Source organism: Bison bison, unplaced genomic scaffold (assembly GCF_000754665.1).
Source record: "Bison bison bison isolate TAMUID 2011002044 unplaced genomic scaffold, Bison_UMD1.0 scf7180017864060, whole genome shotgun sequence".
NCBI classification, from domain to species: Eukaryota; Metazoa; Chordata; class Mammalia; order Artiodactyla; family Bovidae; genus Bison; species Bison bison.
In genome coordinates, this window is record NW_011494632.1 from 3,125,665 (window position 1) to 3,150,108 (window position 24,444).

The following is a 24,444-nucleotide window of genomic DNA, read 5'->3' on the forward strand; positions in this document are numbered from 1 at the left end:
ACCAGATGCCATGATCTTCGTTTTCTGAATGTTGAGCTTTAAGCCAGCTTTTTCACTCTCCACTTTCACTTTCATCAAGAGGCTTTTTAGTGCCTCTTCACTTTCTGCCATAAGGGTGGTGTCATCTGCATATCTGAGGTTATTGATACTTCTCCCAGCAATCTTGATTCCAGCTTGTGCTTCTTCCAGCCCAGTGTTTCTCATGATGCACTCTGCATATAAGTTAAATAAACAGGGTGACAATATACAGCCTTGACGTACTCCTTTTCCTTTTTGGAACCAGTCTGTTGTTCCATGTCTAGTTCTAACTATTGCTTCCTGACCTGCATATAGTTTTCTCAAGAGGCAGATCAGGTGGTCTGGTATTCCCATCTCTTTCAGACTTTTCCAGTTTTTTGTGATCCACACAGTCAAAGGCTTTGGCATAGTCAAGAAAGCAGAAATAGATGTTTTTCTGGAACTCTCTGGCTTTTTCGATGATCCAGTGGATGTTGGCAATTTGATCTCTGGTTCCTCTGCCTTTTCTAAAACCAGCTTGAACATCTGGAAGTTCACGGTTCACGTATTGCTGAAGGCTGGCTTGGAGAATTTTGAGCATTACTTTACTAGCGTGTGAGATGAGTGCAATTGTGTGGTAGTTTGAGCATTCTTTGGCATTGCCTTTCTTTGGGATTGGAATGAAAACTGACCTTTTCCAGTCCTGTGGCCACTGCTGAGTTTTCCAGATTTGCTGGCATATTGAGTGTTTTACACAGCCACAAATACATACTTTATAAATATATGAAATGTAATATATGTATTACATGTATAAAGTATGTGTATACATCTGTGTGGCTTCCCTGGTGGCTCAGATGTATGTCTGTATATGTGTATGTATATTTATATAAGATATATATGTGTATTAGATGTATATGTGTAAGATATAAAATGTATGTTGTATGTGTGTATACATTTATCTATCTAGTAAAATGACATATGTATCTAATAAAGCAGTATGATTAGAACGGCCCCTTTAGGAAGCAACTGAGAATATAAAAACCAGTTTTCTCCTGTCATTGTCATATCTTTGATCTTTCCTGGCTGTCCAGTCACCCTTCTGTCACATCAGTCTCTCTTAATCTTTGCTGAGTGCAGTACCTAGCACTATTTGACAGTTTTCTTCATTAACCTTTTATTATTTGTCTTTGTACACTATTTGTAAGATCCATGAGAGCAGGGAGTTTATCTCACTCGCTGCTATGTTAGAAATCCAGGAACAGTGCCTGGCATAAAGTAGGTTTTCAGTAAGTGTGTTTGACTGAGTAAGTAAAGGAACTCCAATGTAGATTTTATCCAAATGATACATGAGACTATGAGGTCAGGGTGTTATTAGAGCCCTACCTACTTCTCCTTAGGGTTTGGAATTTCACCATGGAAGACTTTTCATAAATAAATCACAAAAAAGTATCATCATATTTGTATTTGTATGAGTTCAGATAATGTGAGCCATTGTACCAAACCAAACAAAACACAAGGGTTCAAGCCCAATGAAAGTTTATTATCTGTTGCATAGAGTCTGAAGCAAGAACTCTGGATCACTTAGTGGGCAGTTAGTTACCCTCTAAGCAGGGTTCCAGGGTCTGGGCCCCTCCACATGATGTCTCAGTAGTCCCACCTTCCCGCAAAGCTCCGGTGTCATCTGCCAGAGCCTCTCATGATGCGAGGAGAAGGTCATGGCAGATCTGTAGGAACCATAAATAAGTAGGGTGTGGACACAGTGTCCATTGCTTCTGTATAGTCATCCTCCAGAAGCATGAACTCAGTTACGAGCTGAAGAATACTTGTGGGGTAACATCTTTAATTTTGAGCAAGGCTTTCTTTCCACTCCAATTATTAAAATTTATTTTTGTTTGAAAAAAAGGCAGCTTAAGACATCTGGGGATCCCGTAGGAATCTTTTTTTTTTCCTTGACTGTAAACGCTCATTTCCCTAATTCCGCATTCCCATGAGCATTTTCACAGCTGGGTTAACTGCCCATACTCCCTCGGGAGCTCATCAAGGGTGTTGTCTAATTGGTCCTAGAACCTGTCTTCTGGTATCACCAGTGGCTCCACTTCATCTCTGGGGATCACTCCTTACAGAGCATTGATCCCACTTGGTCCTGGAAAATATGAGAACTCAAGTTTTAGTAACTGCCGATGAGTATTATCATATGGATAATCACAAATTCTGCTAAAAAATACTGCTATTAGATTTGTTCTTGTAATAGAAAATGAAGCTATGGTTATATTAGTGTAATGTTTTTCTGGATTTTTTCTGTTTAAATAAGGGAGAAAGAAGATGGATATCAAGATTGAATTAGAATATGGCCCCAAATGACAAATTTCTAGAGTCAAGATACAAAGTGAAAAGTGTGTAGTTTTTGGAGCCTTGTACTTGGAAGCTTTGGACATGCCCCTTGAGCTGTTTGTTGGCATTGGTTCCTCCAACAATTAAGTGTAGTATCTGGACTTTTTAATATATATTAGAACAAGCAGTCTTCAGATATTCCCCACATTGATCGCCATGTAATACATGAACCCCAAATAATAGTGGTGATTATTCCTCACATGTGGAGAATATGCACAAAGGAGTTGGATTTCTGTAGGTGAAATGCTACCCAGAAAGTGCTTTTTCAGTTACCTGACTCAGTGCTGACAGTTGCTCTGTATTTTATTGAAAGTGTCTTAGACTAAATGATCTAGAATTTTTTTTTTTAAATCTCTCATAGAAAGGTGTGCTTTTCAGAAAAGGGATTATATGCTCTGTGTGTGTGTGTTTCAAGTGAGAATGGAGTGGCTGTAACTTGAAAACCATTCTGAAGCTATGTTTCTTAACAGACAATAGGATATACAGATTAATTAATCAACTACTTCAGTATTTCTGTGGAAGATTATATAGTTTATTTTAGATCCCACATAAACCTTCTCATTTTGAAAAAAAAATGCAACTGTCTTTCAAATGACAAACTTTCAGTGATTCTATAGAACAGTGTTCTATAGTGTTCTATAGAACAGTTCTATAATAAATGTTCTCACTCTGCCAGGTGTCTTTCTTTAAGGTGGTGAAATTAGTTGACGAGCTTATAAGTGACTCTGCCTCTGAGTGTGTGTATGCAGGCACACACTTTTTCTCTGATTGTCAGATGTTAGGGTTACTGTATATTAGGCAAGCTTTTGTTCTGCCAGAGTTAACTACCAAAGAAGAAGTTGCTTTTGTCTCTTAAAAGCAGCCTCCGGGCTGTGGACCAGTACTTCCTGTCAGATCAGCAGTGGCATTAGGTTAGAAATAAAGTGCACGATAAATGTAGTCTGCTTGAATCATCCCAAAACTGAACCCTGCTCCCCTATCTGTGAAACCGGTCCCTAGTGCCAAAAAAGTTGGGGACTGCTATCTTACATTATGAGGTTCTCTCTCAATTCAGGTTACTTGTATTTTTTAAACAATGAAGTACTCTTCAATAAGGAACATAAGGAGTGATGACCTCAAACAGTGCCAGCTTGGAGTGATGTAAGGGTCTGCAGTGGAACTGGAACAGAGTAGTTACAGAATTTTCCTGTTTCATACAGATTTAATCCTGATTCTTGGATATGTGATCTCAAAATTGCAAATACTGGCTGTTACCATAATATTTTAAAGATTAGCTTATAAATAGTAAATGATGTTGTAAAGAACCTGCAGGACAAATGAAAAACCAACCTCACTTATGTTTTAAGGTATATCACATACCTATTCAAAAAAATGGTGGGTCTCAAACAATTTAGAAGGAATGGAAACTCTACTGGATGGCTCAGAAAGTGGCGTTGTGATGTTGTTGGTATTGGAGGTAAAGATGTAAAGTTTTAATTTGTTTCATGAAAGTAAGAGTGAGCAATTGTTTCAGATTATTGTTTTTCTATTTGATTTTGAAATTTGCATAAGAAACGGCATTCATAAATTGTTATAAGCAGCCATTTGAGCATTTCATCAATATCCATGAGAGTTTTCAAGTCAACCAATAAATTAATAAATACATTAAAGTTTAATGCGTAAGTGTATTCATTGCAGGGCCAGGCATCCAGAAATCTGTCTCTGCCATCTTTTCACTTTACAGTCTTGATGGAAATGACTTAACTTTTCTGTATCTTATTGTACTTTTATCTAAAATAGTCATAATAATACCTAGTTCATGAGATTCTTGTAAGAACAGGGCCTGGCACACAGAAACTGGTGTATAGGTGATCTTACTGTTGGCTACTCCTGGAGAAAACGGGCCACAGCCTTACATTTTGTAATATATGGTACTTAGATCACACACTTTCTCCTCCTAATAAAGAGTCTACTTTTCTGTTTTGAAGTGAAGTTCACACAGGTTTTCTGTTCAGTGCTTTCTATCAACATCCAATAGAAAAGGCTTCTTAAAGGTATTTGCTGGAAAATACCAGTTATATGACTAACAACCTTTCAATCAGTTTACTAGTTTTAATTATTTATTTTCCTCAACAGGGATCCTAGTTGTTCTATTTGTGTTCAGATTGTGCTTATTTCATGAATGTAGGAATTAAGTTTTAGGTTGTAATACATACCACTTTAGCCAGTGAAGTTTATGATTCATGTGTTGCTGCTGCTACTGCTGCTACTGCTGCTGCTGCTAAGTCGCTTCAGTCGTGTCCGACTTTGTGCGACCCCATAGACAGTAGCCCACCAGGCTCCCCCGTCCCTGGGATTCTCCAGGCAAGAACACTGGAGTGGGTTGCCATTTTCTTCTCCAATGCATGAAAGTGTAAAGTGAAAGTGAAGTCTCTCAGTACTGTCTGACTCTTTGCAACCCCATGGACTGCAGGCCACCAGGCTCCTCTGTCCATGGGATTTTCCAGGCAAGAGTACTACCAACCCTTAAAAACATGAGGGTGGTGTTTCTGCCCTGGAGAGAGGGCTGGGTGACCACGGCAATTCAGGAGCTAATTCTCACATATAGAAGTATATGTTTGGACAGAAAAGTGAAATTTTAATGTATATAAACTTTAACTAATTATTAAGTCCTATCTGTGATACCTTGCTCCAAAACATTGTTTTAATATAGGGAGATTGCAAGGAACTTTGGGAATAAGGCATGACCACACTTGCACCACTCCCTCCCCTGTCCTCTAGTGGTGGTGTGCTAGGATGGCAAGAACCACGCACCTTGTGTCCTGGCCAAACACACAACAAATGTGATGGGCTTATTCACACAAAAGCACAAACTCTCCAAGGTGTTATCACTTTGAGAGAATTCTCAACTATGAACTTTTATACAAAAGAGTAATTGGACTGTAAGCATTATCATGACAATGAGGTTATTTACTTTGCAAAATTTAGTATGGTAGTCTAACAGTGAGCTCTTCCATATAGATATGTGATTTGTTTTAAATGTGACATGTAAACTTTGGGGGGATATAATGAGTAAATTACTGTAAAGGTGATGGTAGGTAGGACATTGTCAAAAATAAGATTTTTTTTTCCCCCATTGAATTTGAAAACTATCTGATTTAAGCTGGTAGAAAAATGGCAGAGAGAATAGAAAGGGAGAGGGGAGAGGGGCAGCTGCAGGTGGAATCTGCTGCTGCTATTTAGTCACTCAGCCATGTCTGACTCTTTGCAGCCCTATGGACTGTAGCCCGCTAGGCTCCTCTCTCTGGAATTCTCCAGGCAAGAATACTGGAGTGGGTAGCCGTTTCCTTCTCCAGGGGATCTTCCTGACCAAGGGATTGAACCCACGTCTCTTCTGTCTCCTGCATTAGCAGGTGGATTCTTTCCCACTCTTGCCATCTGGGAATCCACTAGGTGTGGTCTACAGGTTATTTTATTTAGCCACTGGACTACGTTATTGAATATATTCATTTTATAGAAGAAAGTAAGGTGCACATGGGTTCATTAACTTGCTCATAGTTGCTTGACTTAGGAGAAAGTTGGACAGAAGATAACTCATTATATAAAATGAGGCTTATGCCTTCTGAGCCTGACAGGAAGCTGGGAGAATATTAAGTTCTTACAAATTTCTAATCTTTTGTTGGCAGGTTTCTCCACTAGATAAAAGCAGATTTTTGTAGAACTGTTCCTGTAAAGCATAGTCATACCAATGTTTTAAAATGCTTACCTATATTTTAATGAGAAATATTATTAGATTTATTGCATTATTATCTCATGACCCTTTGGGGAAAGCTGTGTTTCTTGCCTTAATTTTATGAACAAAAGAAATTGTGTACTGTTCAGGAATACTGGTGATGGATGATGTATTATTCAAGGATGGGTCCTACGTCTAGAGCATGTCTTAATGGGATATGAGAAGTAAAAGTGATTTCTGATGAATAATATTCAGCATCTAAATGCTCAGTTTTTCTGGTGTTCTTAAGTACTATGAATTATAGAAATAAAAGTTGACCATAGTATAAAGTGGTCTTAAAACTGAGCTACCAAATATTATTCCTGCCTATTCAAGCTGTATGTAGAAATAGATCAGAGTGTGTCAGAACTCAGTGTTAGATGAGTTTTGGTAAAAGAAAAACTGTATGTGAGTGTGTGTGTGTGTGTGTATACATATATATATATACGCACACACACACAGAAAATATAACTTGCTTTTTAAATTTTATTATCATTATTATTATTATTTTTGGCTGCACCGTGCAATACTGTATCTCGTTTCCCAACCAGGGATCGAACCCATGCTCCCTGCTGTGGAAGCATGGAGTCTTAACCACTAAATTGCCAGTGAAGTCCCAATATGACTTGATTTGAAAGCACAACTTTAGTCCTACTGTGGGTGAGGTACAGTGTCTGGAGCTGGGTGATGACTGACTGTTGCGGCCCTTTCTGGGAGCTGCTCAGTACCTGCTGGCATCTGGATTGGATTCCAGCCACAGGAATCCAGAACTGGGGGGACCTTGTGTCTCCCCGAGTCTGCATGGGGTAGTTTATGGCCGACTTACCACTCTGCTAGTTTCTGAGTGCCAGGCCCTCCTCTGTCTGCTTTATACCCGGTCATTCACTTAATCCTCACAACACAGGCTTTTCATAAATGAATGAATGAATGGGAAATATAGGAGACTGTATTTTCACTAACACCTCAGGAAAAAAATGGGAAATGTGTTCAGGGATATACCAGCTCCTCCCCACCCAGCTTGGAAACATGAGCATGAACAGTGCTCACAGGACTCCAGTGATGATCTGGGGAGACCACTCCTTTGGGTAAATTCTTAAGGATACAGCTTACATGAAGCTCCCCTGTAGCTCAGTGGTAAAGAATCCACCTACAATGCAGAGGATGTGGCGGGAGCCGTGACTTCGCTGCTGGGTGGGGAAGATCTCCTGGAGAAGGAAATGGTAACCCACTCCAGTATTCTTGCCTGAATAATCCCATGAATAGAGGAGCCTGGCAGGCTACAGTCTATGGGGTCAAAAAAGAGTTGGTACGCCTGAGCGACTAAACGACAAGAAGTTTGTAGTCACGGAGGATAACACTTACGTTAGGTGGTGTCCTTACTCGAGATGAACTGCCATGGAGGATTGGATAGTTTCTGACAGTCACTCCAAACCTTGTGTGTTGTGTTGTAACTACTTTTTGAAATGAAGTGATTCTGGGATTAGTTGGGAACATTTTTAGTTAGGTAAGTTTCAACTGATGGTGACAGTGTATTTTTTGTTTTATTTTGAACTATTGGATTTCTCAGCAGCCCGTAAAACTCTATTATGTTTCTGTTACATATCCAGGGATACACTGGCCCTTTCTTGCAGAGCTGGAAAACATGAATATAATTTTTTTCTGGGAAGGAAGGAGGGGGAGGAAGGGTAAAACCCTAGTCTCTACTATGTTAGCACAACTTTGGGTAGTTTTACCAATTCAGCAAAGTATTTATCCAGAGATGTCAGAGATTTCAGTTCTTAATCACTCATTTCATTTATGTTCAAAACAGAGTTCATTCAGTAGCTTGTGATTTTATAAATGCCAATCATTACATTAATAAATAAATCAAAGACTATCAAATGCCTGTTCATATATGAGCCTGAAGTCTTCTGTAACACTTCTTACTTAAAGCTAATTGTTAGAGCCTCCTCGTTTCTCCAGAAAAAAGAAAACAAACAAGTTATTAAGTAATTGATAACTGGTGATTCATATTAAGTTTATGCTTACTTTATGCATTTAAGAATCTGATTTAAATACATTTACCATTCCTATTTCTTATGTAATTAATAGTGTTTATGGTTAAACTATGATTCAGTCATTTGCCTGACAATACAATTGTGATTCACAAGTACCATTTTTTAGGAATATAGATTACTTGATCCAGAAAAAATTTGAGTGGTAATGTATTCATATAATCAAATATTTTAAAAATATATAAATAGATTCCTTTGAACTGTGCTCTTAATGAATTGCTATTAAATATATTGGTATTAAGATCAAAACGTGTAAAATGTATTAATCTCCCATTTACTTATTATTTAATTTTATTCAGGTAACTACTGTGTGTAGTCCTGGCTTCAAAAACTTTTCTTTTATTTTTTGAACAGAATTTCTGTGATAAGTGGTGACTAGAGTCATAAGATAATTCACAACCTCATTTTAATCTGAAATTTGACTGAATAGTAGTAATTTAAGTAGGCCCTTGATCAAGCCTAGAAAAGCTAGGAATAAGTGAATTTTTTATTTTTAGCCTGTTATACTTTTTTTTTTGGTATGATTTACTCAAACAGGGAGTTCCTGTCTCCCAAGGTTCAGGTGTCACTCTTGCCTGAGGTTGAAACGTGGGTGTCTGTGCCCACGTTTGCCCCCTGCCTCCAGTTCCCATCTGGTTTGTTTCCCTCTGAAAGACCCATTTCCCTAGGCCTGGACTCGGGCGTCTAGTCTGTTGGTTGTGTGGCTGGGCCCCGTCTGAGCATTTCAGACTCTTCCCTTATGGGAATAGCCTCCACACTCCTCCCATTCCATAACCTTGACTGATGTATCCTGTCAGTAACATTTAATCGTGAGACTGTTATCCCTGTCTATGCGAAAACATTTAAAGCTTTCTCAAACATGACTTCTCTGGTAGCTTAGCTGGTAAAAAATCTACCTGCAATGTGGGAGACCCCGGTTTGATTCCTGGGTTGGAAAGATCTACTGGATAAGGGATAGGCTACCCATTCCAGTATTCTTGGGCTTCCCTGGTGGGTCAGCAGGTAAAGATCCACCTGCAATGCGGGATACCTGGGTTGGGAAGATCCCCTGGAGAAGGGAACGGCTATCCACTCCAGTATTCTGACCTGGAGAATTCCATGGACTATTCCATGGGGTCACAAAGAGTCGGACACAACTGAGCAACTTTCACTTTTTCAAACATGACATCTATTCTAATATAAAGAAATAGTTAATGCTGAAGTTTATATTCATTTAACATCGTTTCATTGTCTGCAAAGAACAAAAGTAGTGGTGGGGAGAGGAAAAGCCATGTTTAAAAAACTATGTTTGATTTATTTTTCTGTTGTGCATGACACCTACTGCAATGACTTTTGGGATAGCAGAATTACCTTTGGAATTGGGGGTGTCATATTTACCTTGGTATTTCCTGTTCCCAACAGACTGTCTGACATAGCAGGTACTCAATAAGTCTTTACAAAATAGAATCGAGTTAAGCATGGAAGTATTTCTTCTTCCCTCTTTACGTGGTCTTTTTGGTTCTTAGCCTGACAAAGCCACGTAATTCTGCTCCTTGTGGCTGTAAGTGAGCGTAGATGAATAGATTGTGGAGTGTCTCTACTGTTAGCTTCAGAGCTCAAGCCTCCTGGTGCTCTTCTCATGGTGCATTTAGTCAGGAGAGATGACCAGCTGGTGGACACTGAAAAGAAGCGTGTCCTTTGAGACTTGAATAAATAACTGTCTAATGAATTCATTAGATAGTTCATTAGATAGATACATCTTTATTTGACATATTCAAGTTAAGTTTTAAAAAGTCACCCTGTGTGGCACATGTCAACCTGAGTTATCTCTGTAAAAGACAATAGAAATCAATTTATTGTTCTGTAATTGCATGTATTGAGTAATGCCTTTTAAAGTCACTGAGCCACTTAGTCACATTTCTTCAGGAACGTTTTGTGGCAAGTGACTGCATTAAACGAAGTGTAGCCAGGGTGATGAAGGGGATTTATCCTGCAGATATTCTGCATTGTGGATAAAATATATAAATTCTCAATTTAGGAATTTTTGCATATCTATTCTTTGTTGGGAAACTGTTATTTTCCCAATTTTATCTATTTCACATTTTCAATTATCGGGTAAAAAAGCATTTATAGTGAAACATACATCATTTTTGCAATGATTTCACACATTTGTATAAATATCTCACTTCTCTGAGCTTCTACAGCATATGTCTTTTTATCTGTTTATTTGGCATCTGTTTATATGCCCCTTAATAAATTTATGTTTAAATTTCTTTGTATATTTTGTCTCCCATGATGTTAAAAAATACAATTTCTATGCAGACTATTAAATGTTTTTTTATGAAGAGAGAGAGTTTATTTTTAAATTTTTAAACTTTTTATATGATTTAAAGGTTACTTTCCACTTACAGTTATTACAAAATATAGACTATTTCCCCATGTTGTACAGTATACCCTTGAGCTTGTCTTACACGCAGTAGTTTCTGCCTTCCTCTCTTCCACTCCTCTGGTTCCCTGCCCCGCCACCCCACCGCTGGTAGCTACTGGTTTCTTCTCTATAGCCGTGAGTCTGCTTCTTTTTTTGTTATATTCACTAGTTAGTTGCACTTTTTAGATGCCACGTGTAGGTGATAGTATACCACTTTTGTCCTCTGTCTGACTCATTTCACTTAGCGTAACGCCATCCCAGTCTGTCCGTGTATTATGTACTATTAAATATCCTGATCTGCTTATTAAGTCAGGTGTGAATGGTGGTGGGCATAGATACACTGTACCTCTTTGTTTGGAACCCCAGGTATGAACCTCGTTGATCCTTGCCATGAACCTGAATCACCTTCCCTGTGAAGAAATAGCCTCTTGGTTTTGGAAGGAGAGAAGGGCAGAGGGTCCTAAAAGAGAAGGGAGTGTTGCCAAGGCAAACTCTTACTTGAGTTTTATTTTGGAAGTTAGTCTTTATTATTCAATAGCCAAATAGGATCAATATGCCAGCAGGAAAGAGAGACGTTATCAGTGTGTCGGTATGTGTATCAGCATGGTATCGGTTAGCATATGTTTTGAAATATCAGGTTTTTTATTGGTCAGTAGTTTGTGTGATATTATAGATAAACAGCACCCTTTTTGAATTCAAAGAAATTAATAATAACTTACAGGAGTCTAAGATCTTACAGGGAGCATTTTCTTAGCATCTCATTTACTGACTAGCACATAGTAAGAGGAAAGGGGCTCAGTAAATACTTGTTGAATGGGTAAATGTGTGAATGTTTCCTTTTTCAGTGCATTTTCTCTGCTATATGGGAAGTGATAGAAACGTTTGAGGAACGCTTAGTAAATCTGTTCAATAGAGGCAGTTTGTATGTGAAGTCTAATCATGAACGAGTAGAATCTTGATTTTTATGTGTTTGTGTAGAGATAGATGAATGCTGTCCATAACCTTCTCGATTCTGCATTCTCTGAGAGCATTCTTTTCTGTTTTCTCCATAGTGCCTGCATAGTAACTTGTGTAACCATACACTTCCTCAGTTCTAAGATCCTCATCTTTTTAACCCTTAAATGTCACTGGGGCATACATGAACCTCAAATCTGTTTTCTTATTTAGGCTGTCTCTTGCCACAAAGTTGCATTTGTGCTGGCTGACAAATAATAGTAGACTAATTTGCTCATTGATGTATAATTTGAAAATTGTAGCCCATTGGATTCAGTACTTACCAAGTTAATCTTAAGCACTAAACCCACCTATTTAAGCATTGAATTGAATATGATTTAAGGCTCATTGAATGCCCTTAAACTTAATTTTGTGATTTTTGGTAAATAGGACAGTGTTTAGTAATTGTGAACTTAAAAAAGGAAGGAACTTCATAGTACTTTTGGCTAAATGGTGTGAAATAGAGTATAATACGATTTTTAAATGTCTTCTTAGAGTTCTTGATTCCAGTTGTAACTTGGTGTCTCCTGCTCCTTCCCCAGCTTCCTGCAGATTTCACAAAGCTACACCTCACTGACAGTCTCCACCCACAGGTGACCCACGTCTCCTCCAGCCACTCAGGATGTAGCATCACTAGTGATTCTGGAAGCAGCAGTCTTTCTGATATCTACCAGGTAGGAAGGTATTTCCCTATCATTTGCTTCATTTTCATGTGTTCTGAGGAGTTCTGTGATTCTTCATTGATGGAATCTGTAAGGTAAATATATGTGTTTATATTATATGTGCACAAGTGGACATAAATGTTACTGTTTATGCTTCACACAGACATATAGTATGTTGTACGTTTGTTTTAGGAAGTCAGATTACAGTCTGATTGTATTTGCCTCTGCTAGGCCCTGTTACCAGAATTTTAAATAGAGTGGTCGCAATGGAAATGTTTCCCTTGACCAAAATATTAGTAAATATTTTAATAATTTGACTATAGATGTACTAGGTTTAAGCCTCTTTCTTGACTAAAATTGTAGGGGGAAACATCATTATTATGCTTCCATGCTAAGTTTTTCTTAATAAAGCCTTGGGTATGACAAAAGGAAGAGATTATTAAGATTGGATCACTGAATTATTTTTCTTGTGTTATTTTTACTAACTGTAGACTTGGTTATTTGTTTAAAGTGAATTCTTATGATACTTATGGATAGAAAAGAAACTAGAACTATGGAATTTCAAAAACATTTTCAAAGCAAAACAATTTTAGTTTTCAAGGTAGAGTTCATTTGATTAGAAAATGCAAATTTAGGAAAAGTGACTAAAATAGGCAAAAAAAAAAGGTCCTGTTTTTGGTAGTCTCTCAGTACACACAGCTAATATGAAATTTTGGATGGTTTCAGACAAAAGAACATAATACGTACTTACCTTATAAAGTATAATTTTTGTCTCCTTAGGAATTGTGATATGAGATGTCCATAGAGGAACCTTTCTTGGAAATGTTATAGTCGATGTATTCAAATGGTGCTCAGTTTCTATTTAAAACAACAACAACAACAACAACAACTTAACTAAAAGTAACTAAACAGAATACTGTCCAGGCAAACCATTTCTTTCTAAGTCTTAAATTTAGTAGCTCTTACAAAATTAATTTTCTTTTCAGGACACACTAGGTACCCACTTTTCTGTAATTCAGAAGTGTTGTGGAGAGCTCACGGACTAATAAGTGAAAGCCACAAATGCAGTTATTTGCAGATTCTTGGCTGATTTATGAACTTTATAAAAAAATTTTGCAAAAAGAAATATAATTATCTGACTCTTTAAAGTAACTTTTCAAACTTCTACTTTGATGCATTATATGTTAACTTGTAATTAAATCTTTCAGAAGTAATCTCATTTTCATTCCCCACTCCCCCCCATAATACCTATTTTTAGAAGTTGATTTTTTTTTTTAATGTTTATTCAAGAGTAGTCCTTACAATAGAACAATGAACAGTGTAAGTAAAAGTCTTGCTTTGGCTTGTGTTAATTAAAACATCATGATAGAGCCTTTGACTTCTACACTTTGAGATGATCGTACACTTTGAAGATCTTTAGTAAGAACACAGATTGAGATCATAGAAGTTGCTCCTGTTTTCTTCAGGTATAGTATCAGCCTGAACAGAGTGCCCAGAAGGTCAGTTTATAGTAAGAATGAAGTGGGTTGTCTATATCCTTTATGGAGGCATGTTCTGAGGGGAACTTCAGCTTATGTGTTATTACCTTGGGTAGGTTGGGAAAAGGTGTGCAGAGATACCTGATGGTAGTTCTGCTGCCTCCTTCATCCCCCCACCCCCCAATCAGGATGTCTGAAGATCCAGACCACGGTGAGAACTCCACCTTGCTCTGAGGGGGTTGGTGTTTACAGCTTGCAGTTTGACTTTATTTTGGAATGTAGTTGGAAAAGAAGACTCCTGTGTATTTTGATTTATTTTTGTTGCATTTCAAGGCCATTCATTTCAAACTTGATGACAGGCATGTATCCTGTTAAGTTTATATCCTACATAAGGAAAAATCCATGGTTATATCCAAGGATTTGGCTACTGATTATATAAGACTAACGTTAACTAAAGATCCCCAGGACACCATTTCTGTTGTCTTTAAATCAGAAATTCTTAAAGTGGGAAGAAACCTGGCAGAGGCACCAGGTTCAGTGACCAGTCTTCTGTTTGAATCCCTTACTCCTTTCCTGTCAATCAAGCATCCAGTTGATTCTTGAACAGTTCCAGTGATGGACAACCAGCTCCCATCGCAACCCCTTCCACCTTTGTACAGTTCTGACTTGGGAGAAAGCTGTCATGATGGAGTGGTCTAAATGCTCATGAGGTGGATACAAAGAGGTTGGAATGAAATGGTGTGTGCAGGAGAGAAAAGGGTAGAATAATTTTTCCGAGAGAGTTGGAGAGGAGGAATTCAAGAGCAAGGTGGAGTCACTAGCTTTAAGAAAAGAAGTGTCCTCTGTTTAAATAGGGGATTTGGAGTGGGGAGTTTGTGTCTGCTGTACCTGAATTCCCTTGTTCAGAGTAAGAAGGTTGGCAGATAGATTCACGGAAAGACACATTTTGAAGTAATAGTTTCAGAGAGCCCGGGAGCAAATTGACCAGAGCATTAGAAGCTCAATTGAGTTGGTGAACTCAAATACAGAGTGATTTCCCTCTGCCCTGATAATAATTTTCTTCACAGCAAGCACAAAGAAAGCAAAGATTTGGCTTCCCCTGGGATTGACGCCTTATTAAATAAGTGTAGCAGAAAGACGGATGGAGCTGCACGTCCAGCTCTTTCTAATGCAGGGCTTTGTTTTTGCAGTCCTTCTGTCCAGGATATTTTCTCCTAGCTTTATGGCCTTTTCAGCCTTCATTTTTAAGGACCATCTTCTTAGAGAATTCTTTCCTTATTACTCTCTGAAAAGTAGATCCTACATTTTGATTCCTTTCCTGGCTGGTCTTTTTTTTTAAGCTTTAATGGAAACAGTTATTACTTTCTAATTTGTTATGTCTGTCCCCCCAGAATAAGGCAGGAACATCTCTATCTTGTCTCCACCTTCTCTCTAGAGCCTGGAATAGCACCAGGAAACCATAGGCATTCAGGAAAGATGTGTTGGATGAATGGGATTGTAGTATTAGACTAGGGAATTGAAGGTGGAGTATGAGAGCGTGAAGGAGGTAGAGTCTGGAAGACTGAGGATCATATGTGTTTGGACAGATAGCTGCCTCAGAAGGGAATGGAAGCAAGTGGAAGAGTAGGAGGTTATGATAGAAAGCAGAATGCCAAAGTTGGTAACATGAGACAGGACAGTTTCCAGCCATGATAAGGTCCTGGTTAAATGGTGTGATTATCAGAACAATGACTTAAGTGGGTTGGAAATAAGTGTATGAAAATAGATCAGTGGAACAGAGACTTCAAGCAAAATGAGATTCATGAGTAAGGATGTGATATGTAATGGAGGAAACCTCACAAATAATGAAGTGATGGGTTATTCAAAAATGGTCTCGGGGGCCCACATTATAACCTTACTTTATATCACAATTAAGATTAAATTCCAGATAAACTAAAAATTTAGCAAACTCTTAATGGTATAGTGAATGATCAAAAATTTTAATAATTAAAAGGTCAATTGAGACAAAGATATAAAATCAGGCTATTAACTCACTTATGCAAATTAATAAGAAAAATACTTTATAACAGTATTCAAAGGCAGGAGTAGTAATTTGCACAAGAACATGCAAATGTCCATACCTTAAATAAATATTTAAGACATAAGTAATTGAGTATATAAAGATTTAAACATGAAGCTATTTATCCTATCAAATTAGCACAGACTTTCTTACTTATAATAAATATTTATAGGCATTTTTACACTTGTTAGGATTGTAGGTCTTGAAAAGAAACCTAACAATTTCCATTAAGAGATTTAAAGAATTGGTCTTTTAAGTATGTGTCCTATAGAAAAGCATTCCTAGTATAAAATTAGAAACAGCATAAATTATGATGAACAAACTGGACTTAATGCAAATATACTTATTTCCAAATACATTTTCATATTTTCTGCACATACATGGTTTTGTCTGCAGTGCCTACTTACTTTGTTATCTCAGTTAAATTTAGCATCAATATAACTTTCTAGCCTAACTTTATATCAGAATCTGACTTTGGGTTAAATATGTATGTTTGAAATTCTCACAAAATTTATTTCCATCAAAATTACTTATTAAGCAGCCCTCAAACACAAGGATATGTGTGAATGATGGATATTTAATAAGCAAAAACTTTTTTTGTAAATGATTTTTAAGTACTTAATGATAACAGTGTAGTAGTTATATTGTTTTGGTTTTAAATTAATTCTTCTCTAGATCTTTATGACGTTTAATATTTCCTCAGTTTTTTCATTTACTTGATATCCTTAAAAATGCAAAATAAACTAGTTTTAAGAACTGTATTCATAATAACAAGTATATGTTTGATTTAATAAATCAGAGTTTTCAATATTGATCTGAGAATATTACTGTTTTTTGAGACTGTTACTATTTAACTGTAATGAAAGTCGCTCAGTTGTGTCCAACTCTTTGCGACCCCATGGACTATACAGTCCGTGGAATTCTCAAGGCCAGAATACTGGAGTAGGTAGCCTTTCCCTTCTCCAGGTGATCTTCCCAACCCAGGGATTGAACCCAGGTCTGCTGCATTGCAGGTGGATTCTTTACCAGCTGAGCCACAAGGGAAGCCCCTGTATGCACCTAAATCTGTGTTTTACTTATGGAAGATAAGTTAATTTAGGACAGGAGTTATTTGACTAAGTGACTTTATTCTTGCTCCTGAGACCAATATAATCAGATACCTTTTATTTCTTTTTTATTGAAGTACGCATGTGTGCTAATCACTTCAGTCATGTCCCACTCTGCAACCCATGAACTGTAGCTTCCAGACTCCTCTATCTGTGGGGTTCTCCAGGCAAGAATACTGGAGTGTGTTGCCATGCGCTCCTCCAGGGAATCTTCCCGACTCAGGGATTGATCCCACATCTCTTATGTCTCCTGCATTGGCAGAAAGGTTCTTTATTACTAGTGCCACCTGGGAAATCTGTTACAAGTGTATAGCAAAGCAGTTCACTGACTGAATATAGTTCTCTGTGCTATACAGTAGGTCTTTGCTGTTTATCTATCTTATATATAGTAGTGTGTATATGTTAATCCCAAATTACTCAGATATCTTTTACATATAAAGTGTATGCATATCTTTATTTAGAATGAAAGGGTTTAAAGACTAGCATAAATCTCAGTAGTATTGTATTTTGGAGTAAGATAGAAAATAGCAGGTGTTTTGTTTATGTTTACATACAAATAAATATTTGTATGTAAAATTTTTTTAAACATTTTGTGTTTTATGACCAAGCAAAGCAGAACACATTTTATTGCTGTATTATATTTTAACTGTTTTCTTTATGAATACAGTCTATTTAGAAAACTTGGCAAAGTATTAAAGTACAAAGTGTTTAGTAGTTTGTGTTAGTTGAACCTGATTTTGATTACTTGCACAATTACTAGGTTTTGTTTTGAACAGTTTAGTTTCCCTTCATGTTTTCTCATCTGAAAAATAGTGGTAATAATCCTGATTTGCTGAATTGTTATGAGGATTAATTATTATGTACTAAAAGCATCAGATGTAGTGCTGCATACATGGTAGTCATTCACTATAGGATCACTGGTTTTATAATTACTGTGTGAGTCATTTAGCCAGAACTTAAGGGGTGCCATTAGCCTGAGAGAGACTTTTACAATATGTAAGGGTCTGGAATATTTAGCAAAATTTTTTTCTTTTTTAGGACAAATTCTGCCAGTGTAAATTTTATTCAAGGCTCATTGCTAGGGTGGGGCCAGGTAAAGGGATGCAGGCACAGAGGTGGAAACTTGTCCCCTTGAGGTAGGGCATTTTGATGTGGTCTGTAACTGGCTCCCTTTCCTGTTGTTTGATCCAAGAACAGTCCTATGAATGATGAGATACAACTCCAGCTTACTGATGACAAAACTGGGTCTGTAGAGGTTCAGGGACTGTGTTACAGTCACGCGATGAATGCTGGAGCCGGGATTTGAACTAATGACCCCTGGTTTGTCTGCTCATTCAGCCGAAATAAATCCAGTGACCCCTCAGTTCTGGGCCCTCAAGTTTAGCCCTCTCATCCTGTTGGCCAGTCAGCATTCACTAAACGTATCTCAGCTCAGTCTCCAAGTGACTCATTGTTCGTGAAGTTAATAGATTCCTAAAAATCTGTTCAAGTTCTATTTAAGATGTATCCCTAAAAGGAATTTTGTAGTATTTTAATATAAGAGGGATATATATTTTAGTTTGAAAGGAATATTTATTTCAAATAAAAATAATCTTCTAAGTTACTGGTTTCATGAATGTTATTTTATGAATAGTTTCTTAAAGAATGGAATACACATAGCAGGACTAGAAAACAACTAATAATGATTGTTTACACAGGTGGGGTGGGGGTTCAGTTTTGCAGAGATTAATCCAACTCACACTGGAAAATCTGTTCTATTTTAAGACTTAAATAGAATTCATTTAAATGATAGTAATGACTTCTTTGGTATGGTATAAAATATACCTCTCCCCTACCATATGTTAAGTGTTCAAAAATTTTAAAAAGCCTCCAGTTGTATATTACTTTAAAATGTTTTGTTCTTATTTCCATCTTTAGTACTACCTCTTCACTCCAGGCTGATATTAAAGAATGTGGATATAGAGGACTGTATACTTGAAAATATGAGGTGATGACTAATAATCACCAATGTTAAGATGAAGCTGGGATGAAATGTGATCATAGCAAGCATTAACAAATTGTCACATTTCTAGGCTTTAGGAATAAGGTGATGATAACAACAATATTGGCCTAGTTTCTCTGCTCACAGCCTTGGCATGACATATCACACTCGGTTCTGCTTCAGTTTCATTCTAAAATCTAGAGACAATTTAAGTCAGAAATATGAGCAGATACAAATTACTATACATAAAATAGATAAACAACAAGGTCCTATTCTGCAGCACTAGGAACTGTATTTCAATATCCTGTAATAAACCATCACTGGAAAGAATATGAGAAAGAATATGTATATGTGTATGTATGTGTGTGTGTGTGTGTATATATGAATAAATTATATATGATATATATATAAATGATTTATATATGTTATATGTATTATATATTGTTAAATATGTAACATACATATAATTGAATCCCTTTGCTGTACACCTGAAACTAACTCAACATTGTAAGTCAACTAGAATTCCATGTTTTTAAAACATCATAAATTAGAGATGTACTGCTGAGCACTCCACAGTTAATTCTCTAGCCTTGGTGGCAAGGCCTTCTCGCTCTTCGACCTGGAGGAGCATCTCTGCTCACGTGCTCTAACACGAGCAGCAGTATTCAACTGCTCTTTCAGAGGCCACTGCTGAAAGAGCTTTTGTAGGGGTTGGGTTTTCCATTTTCATTTATTCTGTCTTCAGTTATTTTCCCCTTATGTTTTTCTTATAATGTATATATTTTAGTTCAGGAGATTATACCTAAAGATTGAAATTCTTTTTGTTAAAGTTTAGAAAATATTAACACGTGCTTGTGTTGCTTCAAAATATAGAATTAAATAGTATGTTCTATAACATAAACTAAGACTTTAGAAAGGGGAAATTTTGTTGATAAGAAAATAATACAATTTATTCATGTTGACTTAAGCTAAATGATAGAAAAATATATATATAAATCCTTCTATAAGGTGCATTCATGTATTAAGTATCTCTTATACAGAAACAGATTAGGTTGTAGTTGTGACTTGGGAGCCAGAGTTCTTGGTTCTGTTCTTGATTCCACAGTTACCAGCAACACAGTCTTGGAAAAATAATTTCTCTTTACCTGAATGTTTGGAGAATAATAAATGTGGATGATGGCACTTACTTCATAGGACTTTTTTGAAGGATTAAATGAGTTAATACATGTGAAGCACATGGAACAGTTCCTGGCATATTGTCAGTATTTGGTGTTGGCTTTTTATTTATTGGGTTCAACATTTTATATTTTCTTCTTTTGTTTATATATTTTAATCTGTATTTGCTTATTCTTAAATATAAGATGTCTTATTGTCTTTGAAAGTCATATGGGCTATGAGTTATCTGAAGCTGGTAGACTTTATATTTTCTACAAAGTTAATAGTTTTATGATAAAGTGTTTCTAAGAGTTCCTTATTTTTTCTGGAAAGCCATGTTTATGATGCTCGAGATTGATACAGTTAATATTTAATTGTACTCATTCTTACTATTCTTAAGCAATTAGTGAAATCTGGGTACCTAATGTCAAATAAGGCGAGGATGACATATATAAGTACAGATAAGTACATATGACACATATGTACTGTTGTTGAGATGAGCATCACAAAAACATATAGAACAACCTTCAAGGATGATGGTTGTAGGCTTGAGATAGCCAACAGAAGAGACTGTTTTGAAACCTGTGAGTCTTGATTCAGGCTAAATATTTGTTTTTAATCACAGAACCATGTTAGACCTGATAGGAGTCTCTCTCTAGAATTAAAAAAGATAGTTCTAAAAAATTTAAGAGATTGGATCATTGCATATTTTTTTAACAACACTTTTTTCAGCCGCAGAGGGTAGCTACCAATTTGCAGCTATGACTAAAGATATCAGTATACTTAGATGTTCTTCCTTCTTTTCATTCCTGTTATACCTGGCTCCTTAAGACATTCCTGAGCAAATAATTTTACTTTTGCTTCATTCTTTCTTGATCTTGATTACTTGAAATTTGGTTGGTGCTGCCGTCAGCAGTGTTGAGGAATGGGAAGAAAGACTGTCACCTATAGACATGTAGGGTCTTTCACACCTTTGGTGTTTTATAGTTAGAAAGTGGACACTGGAGTAATCAGCTAATTATTAATGTTTTATTTGCATATTTATCAAATTACCTTTGACTTGGGATTCACTTTTTCATAAAGACTCTTAGTAAGAGAGAAGTGGTTCAGTCTTCTTGGCATTAATAAACCTACACCTTTTCTTTGGGGGAAGGAATTGTTCAGAATTGTCGCCCTCACACTCTTAGTTTAAGCCATCCTTTTTGAAAAATAGAGTGAAAACTGGTACTGTCTTTTTCTTATTCTACTGTGTTTCAAATGCCAGGTGACAACTCAGGTAAGAAATCAAAATGATTGTGATAAAACCATTAATTCTAACTAAAAATTCCATGAGATAAAAATCACTCATATTTTGTTGATGTCATGATTTTACATAGTGCCCAGTGCATGAATATTTGTTAATGTTGAATACATGTAGCTTAATTATGGAAAGATTCATATCATAAATTTAATGTTTCAAACAAGCTTATTTCTTTTGGATACAAAAGATTTACTTCAAAACAGCTTGTCTGCCCATCCGTCCATCTATTTATTTTTGGTGTGTTTTAAGGCCACAGAGAGTGAGGCTGGTGATATGGACCTTAGTGGGTTGCCAGAAACAGCAGTGGACTCTGAGGACGACGATGATGAAGAGGACATCGAGAGGGCCTCAGACCCTCTAATGAGCAGAGACATCGTGAGAGACTGCCTGGAGAAGGACCCCATTGACAGGACAGACGATGACATTGGTGAGTCTGGGTGAGAAAACAAATCTCAGAGCAATTTAAAGAGTTTAGAAGTAAGACTATCTGGTACAACAGAGCCCAAGGATATTAGGCTTTAAAAGGTCATTTCTCTTAACATTGTTGAAAACAACTTTGAAAAAATTAATTTTACTCAGTCCATAGCTTCAAGAGGCCACAACTGATAAAACTTCCAAATGAAAACCTTCCAACATGAGCTGTTTCTTAGCCTACTCTAGGGTAAAAAAAATAAAATAAAAAAGTCAAAGTCATCTTCCAAACATTATCACATTTGTTAATCTTCTTGTGAGCACTGTTCCTAGTAAGCTCGAGCTTCTCTCTGTGTGAATATCAGTCGGGTGGCAGTTGGTAGAGCTGTTGTTTAAGTGACTGTGCTCCCTCTGTGGTTCCATAGAGAGGAGAGGCTAGAGGAAGAAGTGAGCAGAATGTCAAGTGAGCCCCACATGAGCCTAGGGGTTGGGGCTTTCAGTGCACCTTAAGATTATGGGTCTAAGTGGGTTTGCGTCGCTTTCCCCTTCCTCGAGGTTCCCTTGACCCAGCTTGGCCATCAGAATAAGAGTTGATTGTGTGATGATTGTTTAGTGTTTGACTCTGCCTTCCAGACCCTTCTTCTTCCTTAGATGCTGGGAGTGAGACCAGCTTCCTCTGAGAGCATCTCTGCCCTGCAGGTCTGGAGTCTATAACACCCTTGCCTGAGCCCCAATTATCTGCTCTTCCATGCCCCCAGCTCTTTGGAGGCCAATATGTATTTGAAAGAAATTCAAGGAACTGAGTCTAGTAGGATTAGATATAGGACAGTACGGCCATTGTTATATGTGAGTGGCTTGTTTCTTGTGTTTTGAAGGGAGCCAAACATTATGTATGAGGAGAACCTTGTACCATTTAAGATCTGTACATATGCTAGGGAATTGAAGTTGGAAAGCCAGGTATTCTAAATACCACTGAAAGCACTGATAGAAATTGCCAGCTGTTTAGAGATGACTGTTATATGGGGTGAGCACTCAGTCACTGGCTAATGTGGCTGCACCTTGTATGGACTGAGAGTTTCCTAGGTCCTGGCAGCCCAGTGGATATGAAGCATGGAGGCCCTGATCCTGCTGGCTCTGAGGAATAGAGTCAGGGTTGGGGTCATAATCTCAGGGTGCGCACCGAACAGGAGGCTGTGGCAGGAATGAAGGACTGTCAGTGCCCTTTTGGAAGCTCAGACCTGGAAGAGAGGAAGGAGGAGCCAGCTGTGCCTGTACCTCCAGTGCAGAAGTGCCTCTGCAGTAACCCTTTGTGGGTTACTGGGTTTCTGTTGGAGGATGTAGCTGCTTCTCACATACCTATCCCTGTTCCTCCATACTTTATCCCACGTCCTCCTCCACCTGCTCCACTCTCTGGTCTAAAGGCTCTCATAGTCACAAGTCTTCTGAGGCTTCTGCAGCATGAAGTCAAGTGGTCCTGTGTCATCCTTGAAGACTTAGGGTTTAGCTTCCTTGCATCTGATAACTCACGTTCACCTGATTTCCACTGTCCAAAATGTGTTTCACTCTCCTCTCCTCTTTGTCTTTGTGATTTCTCTCTCTCTCTCTCTTTTTTAATTTTATTAGCGTCTAGTCAAATTACAGTGTTGTGGTACTTTCAGGTATATGGCAAAGTGAACCACTTATGCATATATCAGTAATGTGTATATGTCAGTCCCAAACTCCTAATTTATCACTTCCTCCCACATTTCCCCTTTGGTAACCATAAGTTTGAGTTTGAGATCTGACTTCGTTTTCATTGTCTCTTTATTGTAGCTTTAAAGAGAGAATGAAGTTGGAAGTAGTGTGTTTGGTTTGCCATCTTAAAAATTCTTGCTCATAGAGTTTATAAAAAATAGATTAAACATTGCTTATGAACAGATTGATGTGAAGGTTATCCTTGTTTGAATATGCTCATTTTAGTATAGTTACGGAAGAAAGTTATGATTAGTAAAATATATGAAGCATGTCATTCCTGGAAATTTAAGGCAATCACTTCATATCTGAGAAGTTTTCTCTTCTAGAATTTCTAGAAAGCAAGATCTATGCTGATTCCTACAAATGAATACCAGGCTAATTATTTTAAGGTGCTTGTTGATATAATCCCTGGATGAATTACTTGTAGCTGAATACCAATACACTTGTAAGCAGTGATGACTCATACGCTTACTCCTATCAAATATATTTTTATTTAAAGTAGTAAATATTGGTCATTAACAATAAGGCATAATGGCATTGTTTGATCTACACAAGGGCTTGGAGGATCTTATATTCCATCGCCTCTAAATATCGCCACATGTGAGAATACTTTGGCTTGTTTGCCGTTACTGTTGGTAAATCTAACTCATTCTCCAGCGTTTAGTTAAAGCAGACATCTTTTTTATGAACTGCAGACATCTGTGTAACTGATGCTTTGTCTAAACGCCTCTCTGCCTAACCACGTTCCTCGACTCAAGGGATGGGGTGTGTTTGTGTTTTAAGTTTAGTCAAATCAAGCTGCTTATATTTAAATATGTTTTTAAAATTTCAGGAATTAAAAAATTTCCCCTTGGGGTTCCATGGATTCTTGGGTGTGCCTTTGTTTCCGTACTTTGAAGAAACACACATTATTCGTGTTTGCTCTCCAGCTTGTAACTCTATAGGTACTCAATTATTGAATACTT

The 24,444-nt window shown here is 37.3% G+C and overlaps 1 protein-coding gene across 13 annotated transcripts in view; it reads left to right on the top strand.

The window, feature by feature from the left end:
- RAPGEF2 (Rap guanine nucleotide exchange factor (GEF) 2) overlaps positions 1-24,444 on the top strand; it is a 188,833-nt gene that overhangs the window by 120,234 nt on the left and 44,155 nt on the right. For all 13 annotated transcript variants that reach the window (XM_010836094.1, XM_010836093.1, XM_010836098.1 and 10 more), the window contains 2 exons: positions 12,136-12,267; positions 21,584-21,761. In XM_010836094.1, coding sequence (XP_010834396.1) covers positions 12,136-12,267; positions 21,584-21,761 — 310 coding nt within the window. The remainder of the gene's footprint in view (positions 1-12,135; positions 12,268-21,583; positions 21,762-24,444) is intronic.